General features: G+C 42.8%; 2 protein-coding genes across 2 annotated transcripts in view; both read right to left on the bottom strand.

The window, feature by feature from the left end:
• Positions 1-102: 102 nt before the first annotated feature.
• LOC108028268 (uncharacterized) overlaps positions 103-15,924 on the bottom strand; it is a 61,964-nt gene continuing 46,142 nt past the window's right edge. The window contains exons 4-9 of the mRNA XM_017099965.3: positions 15,367-15,562; positions 3,981-4,239; positions 3,469-3,713; positions 3,176-3,403; positions 2,958-3,109; positions 103-2,658 (exon numbers count right to left, since the gene is read on the bottom strand). Coding sequence (XP_016955454.1) covers positions 730-2,658; positions 2,958-3,109; positions 3,176-3,403; positions 3,469-3,713; positions 3,981-4,239; positions 15,367-15,562 — 3,009 coding nt within the window. The 3' untranslated portion in view covers positions 103-729. The remainder of the gene's footprint in view (positions 2,659-2,957; positions 3,110-3,175; positions 3,404-3,468; positions 3,714-3,980; positions 4,240-15,366; positions 15,563-15,924) is intronic.
• Positions 14,311-15,347, bottom strand: LOC108028269 (uncharacterized). The gene has a single exon (XM_017099966.3). It carries the CDS (start codon positions 15,264-15,266, stop codon positions 14,514-14,516), a length of 753 nt encoding a protein of 250 aa, XP_016955455.1. The 5' UTR covers positions 15,267-15,347; the 3' UTR covers positions 14,311-14,513.

Below are 15,924 nucleotides of genomic sequence, written 5' to 3'. Positions count from 1 at the left end.
TTCTTTGGTGGGATGTTGTTAAGACTGAACATAGATTCGAAATTTTCATCATTTTTATTAAAGACTCCAAATGATTTTTATCCCCTGAAAACACGTCATAGCTTTTCGTTTATATCGTTTTTATTAGTGATTCAACTTATTTTGTATTATTGCTGACTTTACTAATTAAGGCCTTGTACAAAATTATTGTATTTCTGTTTAAGTGCTAAATTCTATGTTCGTAGTACATCTCTGTTACGGCTCGCGTCTGCATAGATAGGATTGCATTTTGGGCGTTGTTAGTGTATAAAAAATTATTTTGAATAATGTACACAAAAGTAAGGATAACGCATAGTATTTTGTTGTGGATTTTTACATAAATCGGATTGCTTAAACAGAAGCCGCTTGGCGGTGTCTCTGTGGTGGAAAGCGAAATACGAACTGGCATATGAAATAATAAGTATTAAAATTAATCTAAACGTATTTTGGCACTGTAAATAAAAGTTTGCTTCCGATAAGACCCTAAAGAAAATACATACAAATTGCTGCTATCGAATGGGGAAATTAAATTGTAATAAATTACACACAAGATTGCTTGCCAAATGCGTAGAGTAGATAACTCCTATCTTGACCCTATGGTTTTTCGTTTGATTAAACTAAGAGGCGAAGATGCTCCGGCATACCCACAGCGATGATCTCTGTTGGGGCGGAGGTGATGCCTTTTCATAGATTAGGTCCCTGGGTCTTGCTTTAGACCATGCCGAAATCGGTGCAAACGGATGCAGTTGGTCCTGTCGCAGCCGGCTGGTTGTTCTGCTGCTTTTCCTGCGCATTGTTGACCGCTGCTGCCGCCGCCGCCGCTGCTGCCATATTGAGTTCCACCAGGGTATCAATGCTGTTCAGGCTCACACCCTGGAGAATCTTTCTCGCCGCCAGGGATGTAAAGTTGAAGGACAGGTCGGTCAGACTGGGGAAGTTGTACAGCTCCTCGCCGCCATTGGCCAACACGCTGCCCATGCCCTGCTCCAAGGATTCCTTGGTCAAGCTCAGACGCCTGTCGATGGCTTCCTTGTCAATGGACTTGTCATTGGCCAGATCCTTGAGAGCCAAATTGGGCTCACTACCCAGGGGATTGCTGGACTTCTGCAGCAAATGGGCCAGCGCCAGCTCGTCCCCATTCATGGAGCACTTCACGGACTCGTAGCACAGATTCTTGAGGTCCGTGCTGCTGTTCATCATCATGTTGTTGCTCTGCGAGGCACCCACATCCTTGGAACTCTTCTCGTAGAAATGCAGGTTGCCCACCGAGCCGGCAATCTCAAAATCCTGCTTGGCCAGGGCCGCCAGTTTGAGAGGACCATCTGCACTTGGTGAATTGGGCTGGGATTCATTCTTCAGCACGTTGTTCTTGTAGGCAATGCCATTGGCCAGCTGGAGGCACAGTTTCCGGCTGTTGTTCATGGTGGCATCGTTATTCGTATTCTTCGCGTACTTCCCCCCATCGTAAATTGGAGCTTCAGCCTCCACTGCACAAGTGTTCTCCGGGGAACTCTCGCTTATAAAGGATATGGAGTCGCAGGTCTCGGAGTTGGCCTCCGTTTCGCTGAGTGGCTGCTCGGAAACCGTTTCCGGCTTCACCGGCGTTGAAGTGGCCACTGGTGCCGCTGAAGTCTGCTTGGACAAGGTTTTCTTGATAATCTCGCCCCGCTCATTGGTCATTGTTTCATTGTTTATAATGAAAACATTAGAGTTCTCCAGCATCTTGCCATTCTCCAGGGTAATAACACTTCTTACGGGTGAGTTCTGCACAAAGATCTTGGTGCTGGGAATGCTCTGATTCCCGTTCGAAGTGGTCACCTGCAGGGTGATGGAGTTATTGCTGCTGGAGGTGGGCACACCATTGATGCTGCCTGCGGGATAGACCATCTCCTCCAGAATGCGACTGGGTGTGCTGGCTCTCTGTCGTTGCGCCTGTGCCTCGGCTACGCGTGCCCTCATGGCCTGATGACGTGGTGTCCCCCGAGGGGAACCATTTAGCAGGAGGATCGAACGAGAACTCCCACCATTACTGCTCGTAGATGGCGCTATCACTGCCGTGTTGGTGGAGCACTGCGAGTCCAGACTAGAGTGGCCGCTGGTCTTTTGGCTAAAGGACACCTTGCCGCTGTCGATGCTCGATGGACCGCTGGCAAGCATCGACGTGGTCTTGCAGGACTCCAGGCTCGAGGGACCACTGCTCTGCAGGCTGCTCCGGTAAGTGGCCTTATTGTCCTGACAACTGTTGATGATCAGTCCGTCCGTGTGGCGCTTGGCCGCCGTCGCTTTCAGCGTGGCGGATCGCGATGGCGAGCTCTCGAAGATGTGCTTCCCGATCACCGACTTCTGTGCCGTCTTTGGCGGCGTTGGCGTCACCGATCCTCCGTGGCCATGACTCAAGCGGGACGAGTGATTCGTCTTGGCCGTGGTGGCCGGTATCGACTGCGTGGAACGAGGTAGCGAACTGCTGCAGTACACCGGCGATCGGCGGCGGATGGGCGAGCAGTCCCTGGAGGAAATCAGAAACGTCGACTCGCTGGACATGTGGCGTCGATGGCGACGGGGCAACGTCGAGGAGCGCTGGCTCAGCTCCGAGCCGTCGTAGAACGTCGAGTTGGACAGCGTGTGGGCCACGGGCATGTCCTGTGGAGAGAGATTAAAAAAAGTTAGTGCATTTGATTTCGTTGAAGATTGTAGGTTAAAAGGATGAGCCTGAGTTTAAGCTCAACTTAATTTTTTTAAAAGTAATTATCGGTATATTAAGATTTATGTTCAAGTTTTATTACTTTCTTTAGAAAACTGATATAGAACAATATTTTAAAAGTTCAATTGTGTTAAAGATATAGATTGTTTTATTTTGTAAAGAGTTTCCTAGAAACCGCCCGCATACGACGAGTTCATGCCGGTAAAATGTTTAAGGTTAAGTTAAGAAAACTGCTTACGTGCTCTGCCGTTTGGGTGCCCACGCTGTGGAGGTGAACGGCTCTGGTGTTGAACCATTCGGCTGGCGGGAATTGGGCCGAATACGTTTCAATCTGTCGCTGCTTGGCTCGACCGCTGCGTCGGAACAGGCGTGAGAGCAAAGATCCTTTTTCTAAATTTTAAAAAGAAAACATTGATAAGAACAGTAACTACACATATTAAAGACGCCTCAACTCACTGGGTGATGACGAATCTGTGCTTTGGTATTCCGAGCTGCTGCTGTCCGTGGTATTGAGCGTTTGGGCGTAGGTCTTGGACAGACTTCGCGTGGAGGCGCAGCGTTGCAGGCGTTTCGACGAGCCAAAGAGCCGCAAACTGTGCCGGCGTTCCAAGCTGCGCGGCGTCGGAAACGATGCACTGCGTCGCTTCGCCGCTCTTGGATAGATGATTTTGTCATTGGGATTGCCTGTTGGTTATTTATTGATCGATTGCAGATTACATTGATTGATTTAATTGAGATGCTTCACTCACCGCCGCAGATCACATCCGCCAGATTCGTTTGGATGCACTGGTGGGTGAGGTCGCCGTCCCGCTCCGTTGATATTTCGCCGTACAGCGAGTGGAGAGCCTCCGAATTCGACATCAGCATAGTGCGAGCCTCCTGGGGAACCACATCGTCGCCGTGCTGCTGCTCCTCCTCAGCCAAATGGCCATAGGCCAGGCTCCCATTTAGCTGGTGGTGATTGCTGCGCGGCCTTGATCGACTGCGTCGGCGTCTGAAGAAGATTGGAAGTTATCTCAATGTCATGTTAAGGTTATAGTTATCTCAAAAATCTATAAATAGGCTGTTAAATATATGTGGGAATTGCATCTAGCCTTGATTTTTTAGTCAGCAATATATCATAATGATATATAATATAATATATTATAAGATTATCGATCGATTTTTAATAATAACGTGAACTTTTAATCAAATTTCGTAAAGATGATCCCATAAAACCGACGTCTATTGAATTCTCTTCTGTTTTATAAGTAAAACTCACTCTGGCGTGAAGATAAAGTATCCCTTGGAGGTCTGGTAGATCTTCTGCTCCTGCATCAGCTGGGCGAGGGAGTCGTAGATGACCTCGGTGGCGGGCGTGGTCATGTGGGGGAAGCGGGAGCCCAGCTTGCCGCGCACATGCTCGATGGTGGCCGACTGGCCCTCGGCGGTGAGGTCCATGATCACATCGCACAGTGCCTCTGGAAGCGGCGTGAACTGTCCCTGAACCGTTGGCGTCACAATGCAATCGTCAATGTCACCTGGAAAATGTCAAGGGGAGGGAAAATGGTGTGGTCAGAAAAAGTGAATGAAAACAAGACAACATGTGCAACTGGCCCGCTTATATGGCTAATCACTGGCCGGACGACTGCCCCATTTGGTCACCTAAACTTGCTCGCATTTTTTCCAACGAACTCGACTTTTCGCTGGCATTTTGGGTGGCCACCTGGGAGACTTGCCTTGGCTCGCTTGGCATTTTGGCCACGTTCGAGTGACGGGGTAATTAAACCTGGCCGAATTGAGTTTGGATTTTCAGTTTGACCTCTCCGATGCCCGGAGGTCAAGCGGAGTCTGCTGGATAATGCATGAGATGACTGCTGATGCCATGGATTTCGAAATAAAATGGTGGTTTAAAATCTTTAAAAGTCTAAAGAGTAGTCATTTTTTTTTGCAATCTCAGAGTAGCAGTAAAATTTTACTTACAATTTTAATTACTTACTTTTCTATACAGACGAAAATATTTGATAATAATGGGAATGTTGCATTCGAATAACACATTAGCAAATTTAATATGATAAATAATATTTAAAATTCTTCATTAAGACGGTTTTGGCTTTAGACGAACCTCTAGTAACCCCTGCAGACAACATTTTTCTCCCTGTGATTGCAGCATCATCTGCTGGCATCACCTTATACGGCGAGTCGCATCGTTCACGCGGCGTATACTTAATTAAAACACGCTCCCATCGGCCAGAAAAACCAAAACAAAGCGAAGAGCGCTGCACACCTTGGTGGCGTTTTATTATTTTTACCTGCTGGTGCCGCATCGTGCCCGTAAATTAAATGCGCCTCCACGAACGCTTCCTACTTGCAACTTAACCTCTAAAAAAGTGGCAAAAAACCAACGACAAGCAACGCCCCCGAGGCAAGTGTCTAGTGGCATGCCTCAAAATTGCAATAATAAAACAGAGGGGCGGACAGAGACGCAGGCAATGACATAAGACAGGGGGGAGGGAGGTGTGCGATGACTGCAAAATCAGACCAAGTGTGTGACGACCTCCGTTTTGGCCCGGCCAAGACGTATGCAGGCAGAGGCACAGTCACAGGCAAGCCTCTTGGCCACAAACGTCCTTGCGGCAGTTGCATAATCAATTTTTCAAGTTTTCACTTTCCGTTGCAGCCTGCGGCTGTAAAATTACACAGTGAATAATGTCACCTACATGCATATGTAGGATAATGGGTTTGTTGTTTTACTAAAATTAGATTTTCCAAGGATCAAATAAGAATATATATTAAATCGAACATAAATCAAATCGATCCAGTATTTTTATACATATTTGGTCTTGTAGAAAATCAAGGTAACCTAAGATATTTGCTGTCGCCATTTTTATATTTATACCTTAGTGACCTACTGAAATATTCAATTACTCGGAAATATGCATTCAGATTGCCATTATTCCCTTTAAATTAGTTTTTAGTACGAACATCACAACAGATTTGTATCTTAAAGATGCTAGGACTCACATTAGTAATATACAGAATTGCTAGTATTGATTTGAAACATTTATTGTATTGTTAGATACAAAGACCAAAATTTCAAAAAACTAGAGAGTATGGACCATAATGTAAGGTTTAGATATTAGTAGATAAAAAAGGAAAAAGAGGTATTTTTAAGTAGATTTAATTCATGTAAAAGTTTTGGTAACATTAATTATTTATACTTAATACAAGGAAGGAGTACGCTTACGATATTTAATGATAATGGTTATATTTAAATTAGGCAAACAGGTATAAATTCCTCAATATCTGTTATTTTTGTAAGCTCCCCTCTTCTGCCGCTGTTTTCAACCACTTTAATATATTTCTCTCAGTGCAGCAAAACCCGGCAGCAATTTGCGCCATCGGCCAGAGACAAAATAAAACGCCATGTGGGATGCTCTGTCGTCAAGGACAATTAGCGGCAATATCCAACGCAGCTTGCAGTTGGTTTTCCTTCGTTTTTCATGTGAGTTAGCAGCTTGCAATTTTGAGTTTGCAGTCGCGGGGATGTTGGCAGCTGGTAGGTCTTGCAGAAAACCGTCGCCAGAAATCCGCCTTTCCCTCTCTCTCGCACTTTCACATCGCGAATTTGCTAAGCGATTAATCTTTGGGCCGCATTTGTGGCGGCGTCACTTGGAGCTGCACTCAATCTCCATCTCGCCGCAGCCCGGAGCATTTGCTGTCCGCCGGTTGCATGGATGCAACTGCGGTGCTGCACTCCCTTCTTGGCCGCGAGCTGGGATCGGTTCGGCGATTTATTTGCCAGCGCTTATCATCTGGCACACTCGCCTCTTTATTATACATTTGCCATTTGATTTCGCCACTCCGCAATTTGCCATTCGGCGCTGCTTGGCAGCAACGCCCTGCTCATAAATTTGCCAGTGCAGTAGCCAAATTGGGGCTAGATAAACAAATATGAGAGATGGCCGGGCAAACACAAGTAATATATCTACGTATATGGGGGCTCTTGCGGCCGCCAGATGCTGCGAGTCATCCGAAATGCTTTTGTGGCCCGAGGGGCAGAGTTCGAAATGCCATTTGGCACTGGGCGCAGTTAGTTACATATTCGAAGGCTATGGCTTTGGCTGCGGGAAGGTCAGGGCTTTAAAGCGAAATTTAATATCGGCAAAAGGCCATAAATGGGAAAGTCAAACCAATAAAAATGTGTCGAGGAAATGTTTCGTGTAATACAAATATTTATTAAAGCTGAACTTATGGCTTCGGGGATTTTCCGAACTTAAGTCTGTAACTCGTGGAGCGTAAGTTTATTTAAGTAAACATTTTTATGCCTTCATATATTTCGGATGTTAAATCATTGAAGCTGCTGATTACTAATTAGGTTTATTAAATAATGCATGTTTTTGGGTATTTACTGATTCTAATTATAAATTTTTATCTTTATGAACACCTTTTTGATTGCTTGACAGCAGTTGAGTTGAATAAATTAATGGCTTACTTATGTTCTAAATACGTGTAATTTCTAAGTGCTATAATAATTTATATTCTAATAAATTATATTTATAAATAAGTTTTTTGTAAAGTGAAAAAAAAAAAATAGGAAAAATGTAAATATTAACTCTTTGAAGTTAAAATAGAATAAAGCGCCCTGGCAATTTTCTTATGAAAATGTAATAAATTAAATTGGATAACAATAATCAAAGAAGCGTTAATAACGATGGGTTTATATATGCATTGAAAATAATTTTAAGCGGTCTGATTATCTTATTTTCGTATAAAAATTATATCAACTGTTTTTTAAAAATATTTTATAAAAACGTGAATTAAAATATGATACAAAGAAATGAATTCAATTTCATGTTAGTGAATTAATGGATTTAGGTCTTTTAAATTATCTGCCCTAGAAATGCTATTACATGTTCCAGCGGGCTCTTCTTGGGGGCCTCAAATTTCCATTTTTCCCCCACAGCAGTTGCAGTTCCACAAATGCAGCACAAAAGATGTTGCATATTAATGAACTCACACCGCACTCTGCCCACACCGAAAAACCTGGCCAAGATCAAGGCTTTCGAGGCAGTCTCGGCTCCCCTGAAAACCCAACTGCCCCTCGAGCACGCGCAACCCACTTTCGTTGGATGGTTCGGCGTATAATACACTCTGTATAGGTATATATCCTCCGATGGGGGAGTGTGGTTCGCAATTTGTTCGGCTTATCCGTGGGCTGGATATTAGCCGGCAGGCGTTGCCACCCCGCCGCAATTAAAATTAATAAACGAATCGAAAGGCAAACTCGTGACGCCCCCACAAACTGGAAAGAAGAAAAACCGAACCAGCGACACTGGCATTATCAATTGGCATTTCATTTTGATTTCCCAATGCATTTCTCCGCCGCCGACCGAGTGTATCGCCGGGGATTTCGGTGTTTATCGTTTAAGGAAGTGTTAATTTATTTGCTCCTCTCTTTCGGCCACTGGCCGGCGGCCAGAAAAAAAAGCACATAGAAAACAAAACGAAAACAAAGCTGGCTGATGGGGGGAAAATAGTAATAAATTGCCATCGATAGCCAAAAATTATTGATTATTTCGAAATGGACAGCGTTAAAAGTTTATGATGCTGCCGTGGCATCGCTGGCGGTTATGAGATCAAACAGAAAATGCAGCCCCCCTTCGCATAAGCGAAAATGTGCCAACAACACGATAGGCGCACAAGATTTCCTCTTTATTTTTTAACGTTTTTTCCTTTTCTAATAATAAGAGACAGCCACGGAGGAAAAAAAATCATACATCAAGATTATTGTTACTCGCGGCAATTGCATCACAGTAATGGCCAACGAAGAAAAAAATAAAAACAAAGCAGCTGAAGACAAAAACAAAAAAATGGAAATCGCAAGAAACATTTTTCATTTGCATAAAAATTCATGGCAACTACAAGCGCTAAAAATGTTTGCCGCATGTTTGAGCCCCATGGGGTGGAGGGGGGCTAAAGGCGGCCAAGGGGGGCAAGGGGGGCCAAGGGGGTGGGCCTGCATTCAGTGGGAGGCTGTGGAAAACAACCTTCAAGCTACAAAACACTTGACTCCGAAAGCCACGGCAACAATCCGGGATCCAAAAAAATGTAGACTCCGTCGCGTTGACGGCGCTTTGGTTTGATTGAACACAAGGATATGTGTCCGCCGGCCAAAATAGCAGCCACAAAACTAGCAATAAACTTAAAAAACAAAACCCAAAAAAAACTAGAAAAAATAAAGCAACAATAACACAGGCCTAGGCAACAACAATTGCAACTGTGGCCACAATTTGAAACCAAAACGCAACACTTTCACTCTACTTAAGACGGATGAAGCTGCGGCAAAAAGGAGGCGGCTCCAGGAGGCGGAAAGGGTGGGGAATCGCAGGGGGTTGGAAAACAGGCGGAGGGGGTGGACGGCAGGTTGCCTTTGAGACACCATCTATAAAGCGTTGGTGGGAAAATCGCGGCAATCGTTTTCACGTCTTTTTCATATTTATTATCATTTGCAAGTCTCGTTTTGCTTCGGTTCGGTCTTTTGGTTTTCAGCGTTTTCGGCCCGAGCGTAAAAATGCAGATGCAGCCGAAGGAGAAAAAAGAGCTTTTCCAGCTGCAGGCAGGAGTTTGTCATCTGGGACACAGAGACTGTGTCTTTCGTTTTCACTTGGCAATTAATCAATCACTCCAGCGCGACAGGGTTTTCGGAAAAGCGGCGAGGGGCCACCAAGTTAAAAATCAGTAAATCAGTGAGAGTATTTTATTGAGATTTTACAATTAGGAAAGTCGTCAGCAAGGCATTAGTCATGGCAATTGGTCAGGGCTAGCTTTTGTTTCCTAAAATTAAGGAGGTAGTTTCGTAGAGACGAAGCCCACCAGGAGAGAAAATAAAATCTACTGTGATGATCAGATTGTAACGAGTTATATACCAATTAAAAGACATCAAAAAACTGACTACCAAAGCTTTAAAAATTATAATTCGGAGATAGATCAGTTAAAGTGTTAAAGTACAAACTTAAGATATTACGATATCATAATAGTTATATTTTTAATGAAAATAAGAAATGAATGATACATTATTTGCTTGAATGCTAAACTCCGTTCAAAAGTTATACGTAAAAAAGATTTTGATCAAATCAATCATAGATTTATCGAAGCACGAAATAATCGAATCATCGAAGCAACAAATCATCAAAATTTTGATTTATCATCTCAATTTTTGAAAAATATTTTTTTTTATTCAGCCCTGGTTGGTTTTGGATCGGTTCGTTCTGAGTCACTAGAAATAAATGTATAGGGGTTACAGTTTTTCAAAAAGTAATCTAAGTAATTATCCAAATCAGATATTGGTTTCGATTGATTTTCTCTGACCTGACATACATTTCACACAAATCCGAACAGCTCTTCCTGATAGGCAGTTTTACATAAGTAGTCAGGATCACCACCCCCTAAATTCGCCCCAATGTTGACCTACACCCACCTCATAGCCTCCCCTTTCCACCCCTTTCCTCCACATGTAGAGCATTGCAACAGAAAAAAAAACAAAAAAGCCTGGCGGCCAAACGAAGGCAATCACGATTTTGTGTCTGAAACGTTTTTTGCGCGTTTTCAATTTCCCATTTTGGGTTTTCTTCTCGTTTCGCTTGGGGGCGGTGGAGGCCACGCAGTCGCTGGCAGGAGGAAACAGATACGCCTGTCCACAGATCGCAAAAAAGGGGAAAAAATAAATAGAAAGAGAGCTATATGGCTTTAACTTTTTGGCCGGCGCTTGTTGCGTTCGTTGAGGCGACGCTAATTGTTTCCGTCTGTTAATAAAAATATTTCAGATCAGTAACAAATTGAAAACATGGCTGTGGGGACACTAAGGGGAGTTGGTAGTTGCTGTTTATGCAACGCCTCACGAAATGCAAATTGACATTTACGTGGTTGCAACACCAACAAAATGCCAGACAGTCGGACATTGGGCCACCACCGCCGGCTTTATAGCCTGGCAAATAAGGAGCAACACGATTTGGCCACAAAACGAAAAAAAAACTTAATAGAAAATAAATAAAGCCCAGACTGAGGAAAGACAAAAAATTGTTGGCGACACTTTTGGCCGTTCCTGTGCTGTGTTGCACAGTGAGTGTGTGTGTTAAAGGTCAATGAGTTTGGGGTTAGTGGACCTGAACCTGGGAGCCTGCCAAGAGTTTCGTTGTGCAACCTCCAATTGGGAGTCCCACATCCCAGATGATGGGATAATGTCAGCCCAAGAATCGTGTCGCATTTGGCTAAATTGCCAGCCGTTTTTGGTGCGTTGAAGGGAAAAACAATGGTGGAACCGAAAGCTTTTCCGCAGAACACTTTCCCGACAAATGGGGGAAAAGTCCGCCGAGCGTAACCAAGAGCTGAAATCAAATGGGTTGACCTCATTAGCCAAAGGGTTATGGGGAATCGGCGGAGAAGACCAGGCCTCGGAAGAAAGAGAACAATAAAATTACAATAATCGCTGGGGTAATGCTCCTCGAGGGGGCGAAAGGGGCGGTGCTCAAGCGACCATGATGATGATGAACTTGCAAAGACAACTCCCGATGACAATGACTCTCGTATCGCCCGCTCTTCTATATCGTTTTTTTGGCAAACTTGGTTACGCTCTGGAGAATTTCTCCCCCTCCACACAAAGGTTAACAAACTTATCAAGAAATTGGCCAAGAGCTTAACGGTGAATAATAAATTAATGCACAGACAAAAATAAGATCTGAATTCGATTTTTTTTAATATTTAATATTTCTCATCTAAAAGTGGTCTTTTTGTAATCATAAATATTGATACGATTTTAAACTACAAAGTTATAAATGTTAAACAATTCTTTTTCAGACTGGTCCATTTTTTTTATTGCTTAAATTTCCCTTAGTTAAAAGAATTTGATTAAGTTGTCTTATAACTGAAATTCAAATTTTAAAATCAAAGTTTTATTTTATTATATGTCGAAAATTTTTAGTTGGAAATTTGGACTGTCAAACTGCCATCCGACAAATAAATTTAAAATAAATAAATTAAAATAAAAAATACTGTTTACTCATAATTCAAAAACTAAATTGTTTTCGAAAAATAAGATTTATCAGAGTCTCTGAAGTTAACATCACATTGAGAAATCGGCGCATAGCAAACAACATGATCAGAATGAAATGAAAATTTGTATAAAAGTTACCAAATGACCACAAGTATAGGTTTCCATTCGATTACAAGCTTTCAAAGGTTTTCCCCTGTGCGAGTGCAACCGTGGATCTCATGTTTGGATCCCATCTGCATGTGGTTGCCACCAGCAACATTTGACTGACACTCGATTTTCGCAATGTGCTCGCTCGGCTGCTGTTGACTTGGCTGATTTCTACCGATTTGCGATTTGTTAATGGCTCGAATATTAAGTTACAATTATCTGATGGACGGCCATCGATGACTGTGGCTCCTCTCCGTCCCCACTGTCATGGCCACATTTCACTTTCAGCAAGATCCGAGCGACGAGAAATCGTGATGAAATTGATTTGCGGCTCTTTACTATTTTTTTTTCTATTCGCCATCATAGTTACCGACAGCTCTCTATCTGTCCGGCCGTCCATCGGTCCCTCCTCGCCGATGTCTCCTTACTTTTCTCGGCATCTGGGAAACTGCATAATTTTCTCGCTTTCCAGCTATTTTGCATTTGCCATTTGTCTAGTTTTGCTTCTCTGGCGCTTCCACCGATATTCCGCTGTCAAATTGCCAAGCGGCAAGCGACGGCATTTTCCTCTGATTTTCCAACAATTTTCCCCCGACCCCGCCCCGCTGCCCCCTGCTTTTCCCACCCACTAAAACTGCAGCCTCGAAGTTGGCTCTTTAACACGAAGCTGAATTTAATTCGCTTTTCTTCGTTTCTTTTGCATTTATTTGGCATGTTTGCTGTCTAATTGAGCGAGAAATTGCCGTTGATTGATTGTTTTGCATGCAATGTGTTGTTTGTTATATTGTTATTGTTACTGCCATTTCAATGGCTGCTTTTATTTCCCACTTCGCAACGGTTAAATGCGATTTAACCAACGTTCTGTAATTGTTTGCCAACAATTTGCAACGGCAAGTAATAAATCTCTTCCTCTATGGCATAAATGTCAGCTACTTCTTGCAGAAATGACTGACGATAGAAAACTCCCGAAGAGTCTTTAAAGCATTAAAACTGACTCCTTGTCAAAACTTTACAGTTGGTTAAACTCCAAAGAGTTGTAAAATGTTAAAGTATATTAAGTGGCGACCAAACAAGCGGCAATTATTTATGACTGCGCTTGAATTTAATGCATATTGGCAATTCCCCAGCTGCCAGTCTCTTATATTATTTTTATTTAAAGCGAATACATTTTAAAAGACTGGTTAATTGTGAAACATTGCCCATAAAACTGGCCGACAATGTGTGGTCACAACATATATAATAAATCACTGGTGAAGTGCCTCTTGAAATGAATTTGGCAGAAATAAAGGCAATATTTATGGGTATAGTTGATGTCTGTTTCAATAAATACATCGTTTGGAATTTATTCATGATTTATATAAATCATAAGCAAAATGCAGAAAAAATAGAACACACTAAACTCTAATTAATCTAACTCCTAAAAAATTCATCAAAAAATATTCTTTATCACATATTTTTAACCATTTGAAAATCCCAAACATAATTCTAATCATAGCTAATTGGATTTTTATAAATCATAAACAAAATTCAGAAAAAATAGAACACGCTTAACTCTTAAGAAATATTATAAAAATGGAACAAATATTTTATGTGACATATTTTTAACCATTTGAAACAAAACACAATTATATAGCTACTTGGTATCATTAATAGTTCCCAAATTGTCTAATATAAAATAAAAACAAATTTTATTAGAGTGCTCTTGTGATATTTTCAACACCTTTGGCATTGCATTTTCCTGCGCATCCCGAGGACTTCGAGAATGTATCTAATGGGTTCGCATTGTCCGGTCTCCTTGTTTGCCAATGGAATTGTCGTGTTTATGGTAATTAACAGTTAATGGGTTCTACGCCATTGCAGTTGTTAATTAGCAAACATGGAGCGGATTCTGCAGGCCACACACCACATGTTGCACTCAGTCTGCAGTTCTTTGCGTGTGTTTGAAGGCAGCTCTTTGTTTGTGCAGCGATATTTCCTCAATTGAATTTCACAGAGATAAGCCGACAGCCCACAACTGCCCCCTGGTCCAAGAAAATAAATATATTGCAACGAGTTGTGGCCACAAATCGCAGCTTATTAATTCCCAAACAGAGTTCGCCAAAGGCCGCAGAGTTTCCACAACTTCGACGATCTCCGGCTGGCCGGTCATTTATCAATTCAATGGACTTTTTGGCCCCTCCCCCCTTCCAGTGGTAAGTGTGAAAAACTGGAGGGGAGATGGTGAAAAAAGGTGGAAAATGGGAAATGGGCAACGGCAGCATCGCATTAACTGCACAGGTGTCCACTTAATTGACAGCTAACGAGGCACAGAGGAGCACACCAGAGACCATAAACCCAGGCCAGACACATCAATATTTGATGAAGTGCATGTCGCTGCGATTGCACAGGAAAAATATGAAAAACAACGGTCTGGGCAGGAAAAATGCTTTGTATTTATGGACTTGAGGAAAGTATTCTTGATTTTATAGTAAAGAACAGAAATGTTATGTGTTTATCTTTGGGGGTATATTAAATTCCTGGAAACAACTCTTTTCCCTCTGTGTATTTTAATATATTGAAAACAAAGTGGACAGGGCTCAATACAGGTCTTGGGCTCTTTGATTTATTTTCACCTGGTCAGAAGCGAGGCGGCAATCGCAGGTGTCTTTCGGCGCAAAGAGGGCAGAAGCCCAGATTTGTAGGAGGCTCCCGAAGGCTTTTAAAGGAGTCTTCACTTTTACCAAAAAGATTGCATTTTTTCTTTGACAAATTTACTTCACATTCCTCAATGGGTTCTTTACAGTAATCGTGGATTTCTGGTTTGGAATTCAGGTGCTCATAGTTTCCCTGTTTTGACCACCTTGTAGGTATATAGCGAGTGACCTTCTTCAGTTTAAGCTCATCCTCTGAATCGGACTCATAACCAATGAGGATGGACTTTAGGGGTTCCAGTCGAAGTTGCTTGCCTCCGCTCTGTCGTTCCTCCTCCATGAGGCACATGGGCGAGGGAAAACGCTGGCAACTGCCGCGTAAACGATCTATTTGGAGTTTCCTTTCCAGGTCCTGCTGGGCCATGGCCAGAATACACCAGATGGAGGCTCCATCGAGACCATAGCGCTCGTTGTACTTTTTCTGCTCCTCGTACATAAGGTATCTCAGCTCATGCAGCTGTTTCCAGCGATCAAACAAGGCCTGTCTATTGTCAAAAGTGTCTTCCTCCCTTTTAATGATTTGCCATCTCTGATTGAGCTCCCCATCCGACATCTTTTCCACCTCATGAGGCATCAACTGAAGACGTCTCGCCCAGAAAAGTAGCCGCCTTTTGGTCAATTCCCTTTGGCGATCGTATCGCGAACCAGAAACGAACTTCTCTTGGCCTGAATCATCCATTGCACTGCCCCTTTCTCCCCTCAAAACATTTGTGAATTTTGACTAACCTTCCCGAAATTAAAAAATTTCTATGTTTGCTATGATCTGGGGGGAAACTTACCCACTGAGCTGATTACATAAGTGGCTGGCGGTTTCAGGACACTGCGGGCGAAGGCTCCACGCAGGACCTCCAGGGCACAGGGCTCGGCCGTAACCAGCAGCATTCCGGGCGCCACATGTCCTGCGTACTTTAACGCCCTCGTGGCAGCAGTCAAAGGCCCGTTCCACCAGCATTGCGCATTTGCAGCCAGGAAGTTCTGCAAAAAAAATGGAAAACAAAAAACAAAGGTCAGTAAATGGTTACTAATAAAAAAGAAAAGTGCCTTTAAAGAAAAAAAAATATATATAAAAACGATGATAGGAAGGACTCTCCAATAAATAATCGCGTACTGATATAATAAAAATTCATAACAACAAATAAATCTAAAATTACTTTTAATAAAAGAAACCCATTTTCTTCTTAATATTTTCCCATTTTTTAACACAATAACCGAAATGCATTAAACCTGGAAATACCTTAAGAGTGAACAACCCTTTGAGGAAACCCAACAGAGCAGACAAAGGGGGTGTCTCTACTGGTCCTTACATCCATTTCCAGTGGGAGTCTGCATCTCATCAG

This window comes from Drosophila biarmipes, chromosome 3L (genome assembly GCF_025231255.1).
Source record: "Drosophila biarmipes strain raj3 chromosome 3L, RU_DBia_V1.1, whole genome shotgun sequence".
Lineage (NCBI taxonomy): Eukaryota > Metazoa > Arthropoda > Insecta > Diptera > Drosophilidae > Drosophila > Drosophila biarmipes.
The sequence above is the reverse complement of the archived record's forward strand: the minus strand, read 5'-3'. Positions and strand labels throughout refer to the sequence as shown.